Source organism: Aulonocara stuartgranti (assembly GCF_965226115.1).
Source record: "Aulonocara stuartgranti genome assembly, chromosome: 7".
NCBI lineage: Eukaryota > Metazoa > Chordata > Actinopteri > Cichliformes > Cichlidae > Aulonocara > Aulonocara stuartgranti.
In genome coordinates, this window is record NC_138945.1 from 35,416,573 (window position 1) to 35,426,479 (window position 9,907).

General features: G+C 45.2%; 1 protein-coding gene across 2 annotated transcripts; it reads right to left on the reverse strand.

Moving 5' to 3' along the window:
• Positions 1 to 240: 240 nt before the first annotated feature.
• LOC309709609 (uncharacterized protein) lies at positions 241 to 8,126 on the reverse strand. 2 transcript variants are annotated; one of them, XM_082538344.1, is made up of 3 exons: positions 6,434 to 8,126; positions 5,645 to 5,785; positions 241 to 1,601 (listed from the first exon to the last, which is right to left on the reverse strand). In XM_082538344.1, the coding sequence occupies exons 1-2, from the start codon at positions 7,451 to 7,453 to the stop codon at positions 5,699 to 5,701; spliced, it is 1,107 nt and encodes a 368-aa protein (XP_082394470.1). In that variant the 5' UTR covers positions 7,454 to 8,126; the 3' UTR covers positions 241 to 1,601; positions 5,645 to 5,698. The 2 variants fall into 2 exon arrangements, with proteins under 2 accessions (XP_082394470.1, XP_082394469.1); XM_082538343.1 differs by having other exon boundaries at positions 241 to 1,617; positions 6,434 to 8,123.
• Between the last annotated feature and the right edge of the window lie 1,781 nt (positions 8,127 to 9,907).

The following is a 9,907-nucleotide window of genomic DNA, read 5'->3' on the forward strand; positions in this document are numbered from 1 at the left end:
AATCCCTTTGACTTGAGGTCTGAAGGAAACTGTTTCCAGGGCCTACTCCGTGGATCGGCTTCCTCCGAGGCGTGGACGTCTATCAGCAGAGAATGTACCTTCACCTATCAGCAGAGAATGTCCCTTAGTCTGTAACACAGTCAAATATATTCTCAAGTAATATTCAAGCATGCCATTCAGCGTGTTAGTACGAGCAGCTCGGGAGCAGCTTGGGAGAACAAGAAAACAGACTGCTTTAGATTGTCTTCCCAAAGTGACTCAACTTTATTCACAAGTACAACAGTTTATATAGAGGGTAAAATTCATGAGACAGCAGATTATCAGTTTAAACCAGTACAGACCAAGATAAGGCAGCGTCTTCCTGCCCTTGGGTGAAGAAGCATCCTTTGTGTAGTGTATCAGTTCAGCTACAATTGTGATTATCTCAGCGACATATTTTCAAGGCACAAAACGAAGAGTTCTTACATTAGTGAAATCTGAAACAAACCATTTGGCCTTCAACAGGCGTCTAAAAGATTAAGAAACTAATGTAGCTGAGGGAGTGATCTCTGTGGTATTTCAACCTTGTACCAGCCTGTGATTCTCACACATCAATTCTTGGGTCAAAGAGAAAAATAACTAAAACAAAAGGGGCCTTATTGAATGACAGAGTTTTCCTGCATAATGTCACTATAAAACAATATCCAGTAAATGCTCCCATGGTACTAAAATACCTAACAGTTCCCCTCTTTTATTATTTTTAAAAATAATAACTCAAATAGAAAGGAAAAATTACAAATGTAATAACATAATATAAAAAGCAAATCATAAAATGTAATAGTTCACAACCTAATGTTCAATATACACATCAGGAACATCATTGGTAACATCTGGCACATCCTCAGGATCAATTTGTGCTAATTGCAAATACATTGAAGTAGCTGTACTAGTAGCTATATGGGTTATCATTGAAAATGTGGCTTGCAGAAATGTGAACAGGGTTGCACTTTACAATACGAAATAGTACATAAAAATCCTAAGGTTAATGCAGTAGATATGATTAATAACCTAAATATATAAAAAAGACAGTTCTTTAGTCGTCTCCTGGCCTGGTCCCAGGTTCGTGTGATGACAATGGGCATTTCATTTTCTCCATTATCAGGATGAAACGAGTCTATCTTTATCAGGTTAGACATTGTGTGGTACTCTAGGCTTTCTGTTCCTGCTGGATGTTCGAGTACCTTGTTGTTGTTCAGGCGGGGGATCAAAGGGCTTTCTGAGTCTTGGCTCTTTCCGACGTTGTGTGTTAATCAGTGATTGTGTGTGTGTAGGTGGATTGGATCCGGGCGCTGGCTCGCCTGAGACGTCATCTATAGGTGTATTGAATCCGGGCGCTGGCTCGCCGGAGACGTCATCTACTTGATCCGACGCCTTAGGTGGTTTGGTGGGGCTGGTCTTAACCCTGCTGGCATGAATCCACTGAGGTTGTCCGTCTGTTAGGATGCTGGTTCTCGTCACTGCAAGTACAGTCTGGGGGCTGGAACACGCGGCCTCCCCGAGTGCCCTTGGTTTTAGCGACTTTACCAATACCGCATCTCCTGGTTTCCACGGATGGGTTGGATCTATGGAAGGGAGAGGCTGAGAGAGACAAACTTTCTGATAGTTATTATTCAGTGTTTCTACCAGGTTATGAACATAGTCAGACAATGCAGTGTCTATGTCCCCTTCCAATAGCGGTGCCCCTCTGGAGGCTGACCATGGTGTTGGAAACGGTCTTCCCATGATTATTTCAAATGGAGATAATTTGGTTGCTGCGGATGGAGTCATTCTAATCTCGCCGAGGATTTGAGGAAGTAGTTTGATCCAGGTCATTCCTGTTTCTATCATTGCTTTAGTCAGGCGATTTTTTATGGTCCTATTCATTCTTTCTACAACTCCTGAACTCTGAGGATGGTATGACACATGATATTTCCAGTCTATTGCTAGAGTTTTAGCACACTTTTGAATTACTTCTGATGTGAATGAAGGTCCTCTATCACTGTTAATTTGGTGAGGTATTCCAAATCTGGGTATTATTTCATTGCACAACTTTTGACAGACTACTTCTGCAGTTTCTTTTGATGTTGGGTAAGCTTCTACCCATTTACTAAATTGGTCCACTATTACCAGTAAGTACTTGATGCTTCCTTGTGCTGGCATGTGTGTAAAATCAATTTGTAATGTATGAAATGGGAAATCTGGTTGTGGTAAATGCTGATGTTTTGCTTTTGGTTTTCCTACATTAGTTCGTGCACATGTTAGACAGGTTGCTAATATGCGTTTTACTGCGTGTGATGTTTTCTTGATTACAAATCTTGATTTTATTGCTCCTATTACCCCTCTTTGTCCGACATGACTCACACCGTGAAAATGGCGGACAAGGATTGGCAGTAGTGAAGATGGGAGGGCAATCAAACCCTCAAGGTTTTTGTATAAGCCGTCTCTGTTATCTAAGGTACAATCATTACTTTCCCAGTAAGTGTAATCTAAGGCAGAGGCTTGCTCTTGTATGAATTTTAGGTCAACATTTGTTTCTAAATAGTCTGGGAGCGTGACAAGTGGCAGCTGTAAAGGCAAAGATAATACTTCCCTTCTGGGTGGTTGCTGTGAGGCAGCAGCTGCTTTCGCGGTTACGTCTGCAAGAGCATTTCCCACTGCTTCGTCTGTGTCAGCCGTGCTGTGCCCCTTCGTTTTAACAACTGCAATTGCCGATGGCAGCTGTATAGCCTGCAAAAGTCTTTGAACAAGATCAGAATTAGCGATCGATTTTCCATCAGCAGATCTAAATCCTCTTTGTCTCCACAATGTGCCAAAGTCATGCACCACACCGAATGCATAACGGCTATCAGTGTAAATTGTTACCCGCTTATCCACATGTAACTCACAGGCGCGTATTAAAGCCATGAGTTCTGCTTTTTGTGCTGAGTGAAATGGTAATGAGTGAGCCTCTAGTATGATGTCAGGCAATGTCACCACCGAATAGCCACAAAGAAATAAGTTGTCATTTGGTCTTGAACAGGACCCGTCCACATAAACAATGACTGAGTCTGGGATTGGTGTCTGCTCTAAGTCTGGGCGTGGTGCTGTGGATTCCTGTATACGTGTCATACAATCATGATCGTCAGGGTCGTCTGAACCATCCTGTCGGTCAGAGGAACACAGCATACGAATGAGTAAGTGTGCTGGCGAATTGGGTGTGCTGCTTGCTTTTATAGTGAGATTTGCTGTTGAAGTTAGTGTAGCTTCATAACCTGAGCGACGTTGTGCGGTCATGTGTTGTGTAGTTATGTTTGCTAGAATGGTCGTGACCTGGTGATTGGTGTGTAGAATAGTGTCATGTGAGAGTGTGAGCTTCTCGCAGTCCCTTATCATGATAGAGCAAGCTGCTACTGCTCTCAGGCAGGCCGGCATCCCCTGAACTACTGCTGGCAGCACCTTTGAGTAGAAGGCTACTGGACGGTAGCCACAGCCATGCTCTTGGGCCAATACACCTGCACAGGTTGTGCCGTTCTCTGTGACGTACAGGTGGAACGGTAAGTGGTAGTCAGGCAGACCCAAACAAGGGGCGGAGGTCAGCGCTCCCTGTAATGCATTGAAAGAGGCAGTCATTTCTGTGGACCACAGTATTCGAGGAGGCTTGTCTTTTTTGCAGCATTCACGCAGAATGTGGTCATGAAAAGAACAGTCTGGTATCCACTGTCTGCAATAGTTCACCATGCCTAGGAAAGACAGCATTTCTTTCTGTGTAGTGGGCTTAGGGACAGAGGTCACAGCTTTGACCCTGTCTGTAGTCATAGAACGTTGTCCGTGAGACAGTGTAAATCCCAAATATTGAACAGAAGTCTGACAGTACTGCATTTTCTTTGCTGATGCTTTGTGGCCAGTCTTTTGGAGGTGCTGGAGTAGCATGTGTGTAGCAGTTTGACATAGTTTTTCACTTTCAGCACAGAGGAGGAGATCATCTACATACTGGATCAGAGTACAGCCCTCTGGAGGAGTGAAGCCGTCTAGGGTAGCACGTACTACCATTGAGAAAGCCGCAGGGCTGTCTACCATGCCTTGGGGTAAGCGAGTCCATGTGTACTGCTTATCTCTATGTGTAAAAGCAAATATCGGCTGTGTGTCTATATGCACAGGTACTGAGAAAAAGGCGGAGCACAAATCCACCACAGTAAAATGTGTGGCTGTTGCTGGAATAGATGTCAGTATGCTGGGGACATCTGGGACAATAGGTGGCAGAGGCTTAATGACTGCATTAACTTGCCTTAAGTCTTGTGTGAAACGCCATACGCCAGGTTTGTTAGGCTTTGGCACAGGATTGACAGGAGTGTTATATGGAGATACTGTGGGATTAAATTTCTGGTGTTAGTTATTGCTTTTGGCACAGTTAAACCATTCGCTACTCTAGTGTGGCGCTGAACATGATTATCTATGACAGAAACGGCTTCCTGCAGTTCGGCTTCCGTACGTTCAGTTAAAGGATCTTTCATGATTTCCTCACACTCTGTCATTAACTGTTTTGTTTGCTTTTTATGTTCCTGTAACTCTCTCGTTCAGTGTATTCTCGTTCCTGTCTTTGATCTAGGTTAAACCAGTCATCTTCTTCTGATTTAGGTGTCATTTCAGTGCCTTCCTCACTCTTTTGGGATTCTGCTGTTAAATCAGGATATACGCGCTGATGACGTGCAGCCGCCGCAGCAGCTATTAATTCTGTTTTTTCATCATAAGGCGGCGGAGCCGTAGGTTGAACGGATGGGCATATAAGGCTAGTTTTTTCTGCAGTGGATTTACTAGAGCCTACACTGGCTTGATTTAAAGCATTTACGTCTGGCTCGGGTCCTTTTTTCCATAGTGGTAGCATGCGATTGGTCACATCACGACATTCTATCATATATTTTTTACAGGACTTTTTAATCAGCCTACTTTTCTTATCACAAATAGTATTTAACATTTCTACTGACCTGTTTTCTGGCGATAATCGTTCGGGATAGGGCTCCGGAAATACATTAGGATGCATTAAAGTTATAGTTCTTAAGTTCGAGACGAAATCAGTCACGTAAGCACTTCCGCATGTTCTGGATACGTAATCATGGAAGTCTTCATTGATTCGCGAGCGTGGGTTAAACGTAACCGGAAGTGGGAGTCGTACTGAGCCGCTATTTGTGATTTTATATTTTATTTTTTTCGGTTTTACAGTTAATTTTGAGTTTTTATCGGACCCGTCTAAGGTCTTTGAATTATTCTGACCCATGGTCAGTGATTTCCAGAGGGGTTTAGACGCTTTGAAGGATTTAAGTTAGTATCTATTTTTGCTGTGGCACACCTGAGGTTACTTGATTTTTTGCTAGCAATTTTATGTTTTTTTAGTGAGCAACTTCTCACTTTTTAACGAGCAACTTCTCGTTTTATGACCCCAGGCAACTTCCTGTGTCCTTTCTGCTTTTATTTACAAAACAACAGGCAACTTCCTGTGTTTCTATGTGGGCCACTAAATAAGGCTCCTCAGTGTATCCCACTTGTTACTATGTGGGCCACTGAAGAAGGCCTCGTCAGCGTATCCCGTTTCTATGTGGATCACTGAGAAAGGCATAACACAGTCTTATAAAATAAAAAGACAAGTGCCTACCTTCGTCAGGATCCCACTTCTGACACCAAAATTGAAGGAAACTGTTTCCAGGGCCTACTCCGTGGATCGGCTTCCTCCGAGGCGTGGACGTCTATCAGCAGAGAATGTACCTTCACCTATCAGCAGAGAATGTCCCTTAGTCTGTAACACAGTCAAATATATTCTCAAGTAATATTCAAGCATGCCATTCAGCGTGTTAGTACGAGCAGCTCGGGAGCAGCTTGGGAGAACAAGAAAACAGAGACTGCTTTAGATTGTCTTCCCAAAGTGACTCAACTTTATTCACAAGTACAACAGTTTATATAGAGGGTAAAATTCATGAGACAGCAGATTATCAGTTTAAACCAGTACAGACCAAGATAAGGCAGCGTCTTCCTGCCCTTGGGTGAAGAAGCATCCTTTGTGTAGTGTATCAGTTCAGCTACAATTGTGATTATCTCAGCGACATATTTTCAAGGCACAAAACGAAGAGTTCTTACATTAGTGAAATCTGAAACAAACCATTTGGCCTTCAACAGGCGTCTAAAAGATTAAGAAACTAATGTAGCTGAGGGAGTGATCTCTGTGGTATTTCAACCTTGTACCAGCCTGTGATTCTCACACATCAATTCTTGGGTCAAAGAGAAAAATAACTAAAACAAAAGGGGCCTTATTGAATGACAGAGTTTTCCTGCATAATGTCACTATAAAACAATATCCAGTAAATGCTCCCATGGTACTAAAATACCTAACAAGGTCTTTGGCTAAGGGGCTAGATACGACGTCAGAAACTGAGTCAGGGGTACTCACGGCTGGATGGCTGATGGGAGTTAAAGCCTCAGATGGCATTAACTGAGGGACCTCCTTAGGGTGGGGCTCAGAGCGCCGGCGGCGAGAGTGCCGTTTCTTTCTATCCGTGGAAGCGGGCGGGGTGAGCGGTGGAAGTCCCTGGCAACTCCGGGGACCCCCAAGAGCCAGTCGAGTTCCCCGGAAAGAGCGCTCGTCATGATCAGGAGCGAGCCACGGCTCCCTCCCGAACTCTTCCACTAGCTGTGCGCCTGCGGCGTGCTGCTGCCCCTCGTGATCGACGTCCAGGACCCCCACAGCGTCCGCGGGACGCTTCGTGGAGGGCGAGACAGGACGTAGCAGTGCGCGATGGCGGCGAGAACGCCGCTTTCCCCTTGAAGCGGCTGTGGACAAAGCCTGACTCTCCCTGGCGACCGGCTCCTCGTCCTCCAACCACATCCGTGCTAGAAAGACAGCAGGGGACGAGTAGTCCGATCGGGGCGGCGAGGGCGGGCGGCAGGTGCGAGGTGGGGAAGTTGGCGAGAACTCCTCCTCGGGGATGAGCCAGGGCTTCCAGCGGAGCTCGTCCTCGCGATACGCCCGTAATACCTGCTGCCGCTCCTCCTCACCAAAGTCAATAGCAGCTGGCATCTCCTTGAGCCGCGTAGTGCAGTCAGGCGATGGCGAGGAAGCGGAAGCCGATGGAGCGTGAGCCGAGGGTGCGTCGGCGGTGAGCCACACCGTACCGATTCTGACCGCTTCAGGCTCACGAGGCAGCGGGGAAACAGAGCTACAGCATGGCTCAGGCGACGGCTCACGCTTACCGGGCAGCTGCTGTCGCGGGCGGAGTTGAAGAGTGGAGGCGAGAAAGTCTATGATGAGGGGATGCAGCGCCTCCCATAACCAGGGGAATGCGGACACGCATACTCCGGCTTGGCGGGCTAGCTCAACCCGTTCCTCCTCCCCGGAACACTGCAGCCAACCGCCGCATAGCGACTCCACTGTCCGAATGATCTCCTGGTCTTGTGACGCTGGGTCCGGCATGGTCGCGTCGTACTGTCACGGTCTGCAGACAGGCCGTGCGGTGGTGTGTGTGATGGACCCAGGTGCATACACAAGTGAGTAGACGGGAGTGGACTTAACAGAAAGCGAGCCTTTATTATGGCTGAAGACAAAGTGCACAAACAAAGCAGGGATGGCGTGACTAGACTATAACTAAACTGGGAAAACTAATACTGCGACAAACTAAGAAAACTCAGACTATGATGATCACTGCAAGGACTGACCGTGAAAACATGGAGGTGAGAACACAGACGACGCGACACAGACTGTACGAAACACAGAGACTAAATACACATGAGGGAAGATCAGGGGAAGTGGATGCACACGGGGAACACAGGTGACACTGATAATCATAACAGAGACGAACAAATATAAATTGAACCAGGATGCTTGGGTGTTTTTAAAAAGATTTAGGTGCCCTATGGGATCGTATACAAGTGCTTACAGAACATTTAAATAAGTTGATATAAAAGTATTTTCAGGCAACAGAGAATCTCTAATTCTTATTAATACTCAAAGAAAGACAAGGAAATGTAGACCCTATTACTGTCCAGTTCACTGCTGCCAGGGCCAGGCACCGGTTTGGTGGTATATGTGTTGTGTTACGCATTAACCTGAGCAGATTAGACATGACGCATAGTTACCATGGCTTTGTAACAGTTTTGCAATATAAAATTAAGTCAGGAAAAGAAAATTCTCATTGTTGGCTTTTTACTTGTTAACCATGTGTCTGCAATTTTGTTGTACTGAAGGATTTGGAGCTTGACCTCTGAAAAGAACTGCTATAAAAGGCTATGCATCCTCCAACTATGCCTGAGAAGCATAATTATAATAACCTGTTTTCCTCAAGCTGAATTGTGAGGCTGATGTGTACAAGGATGTTTGTACCACAGAGACTGGTGTTGGAAACAAGGTGGGTATGTTGTACTCTGCTTCATACAAGCTAGCCTGAGGATGCTCCCATGCATGGGCCATGCGAGCAACACTGAAACCAACTTAATGCAACCTGCACTCAGAGGCTCAAAAGAAACACGAGGATTATCAATAAGAAAAAGATGCTGACAGCCAGCAGGTGAAGGTTGTTCGTTACACGTGTGCTCAGACGTAAACGCATGCACTCAACATCATTCCTGTAGCTAGAGGGGAGTGGGAAGTGCCAGCAACTCCAGCTCATTATCTGCATTTCTAAACACACAGTAAAAGATCTCTTTCAGTTCCACTGTAATGATGGTGCTCGTTAAATGAAGGTGACTGTATTCCTGCCATGTTATTCTAATTCCTACACTGTGTCATGTTACTTATAGTCTAATATGTTAATACCTTCTAAGCTTAAGGGTCAAATTTAGAGACTGATGCATCCAAACAAATGACAGCATGTTAGTTATAACCCCAATAATCAAGAGCACATGCTGTCTGGGTTCTTTGATTGGGTTCTTTTGTCACTTTAAATGATCTAAGCATATTGTATGTTTTGGTTGTCTTTGTCAATATGTTGATCCATAGAATCCAGAGACAGTAATTCAGAGAGATCTAGCTTCCAAGTTAAACCCATCCATGGAGGGGGCCGCAAGCCAGTGTGCTATTACTGCCATTCCCAAGACCAGCTAAATGGGCAGGGATGCATCAGGAAGGGTGTTGAAAGAATACAAAAATGTCATTCTTCTCATTAAGAGTGATTTCCAAACTGAAGCAGTCAAGACCTCGGAGACCTGGGTTAACAACCTGCTGGCCAAGTGCTTCTGGTGGTGTTGGCCAACAGAGCGCTAGTGTGCTATTGCTGGCTGAAGAAAAAGGAAGCGGGAAGGGTGATTGTAGTTAGTGGATGAGAGGAGAGTGTCAGACAAGATAATGGTTAGATGACATAAGAGAGAGAGGAATTCTGGAATAAGCCAAATGAAGTGGTAGAGAGCGTAACGAGCAGCTGGAAAGGCGATGTCAGTGTACATGTCGGTAAAGGAAACTGTGGTGATGAGGTGGTTCTGGTATGGTATTAAGAAGAGAAATGTAGAAGGATAGATGGCAGTGGTAGAGAGAGGAGGATGGATGGAGGCAAACTGGTGAATGAGGAAGTGCAGAGGATCAGTAAGGCTGAAGCAAGGGTAGCCATGAAGAGAATAAAGAGTATAAAGGTAGTTGGTCCAGATGACAAACCTGTGGAAGTATGGAGAAGCCTAGGAGAAAGGGCAGTGGAGTCTAACCACATCCTTTCACATTCTTGAAAATTCAGAGGATACCTGAGGAATGAACATAACAGGTTTCCAAGAACATGGGTGAAGTGCAGAGCTGTAGTAACTACAGAGGGACAAGGTTGATGAGCCATACCACAAAGCTATAGGAAAGAGTTGTTGAAGCTAAGCTAAGGAGAGAGTTGATGATCAGTGAGCAGCAGTGTGGCTTCATGCTGAGAGAGCACTACAAATGCAATGTTTTCTTTGA

What these genes read in the sequence shown, in the direction of transcription:
- LOC309709609 (XM_082538344.1), bottom strand. Translation starts at nt 7,453, where the DNA reads ATGCCGGACCCAGCGTCACAAGACCAGGAGATCATTCGGACAGTGGAG. An exon ending in CTCCCATCAGCCATCCAGCC is followed by an intron (nt 5,786 to 6,433) that starts GTGAGTACCCCT and finishes ACTGTGTTACAG; the next exon opens with ACTAAGGGACATTCTCTGCT.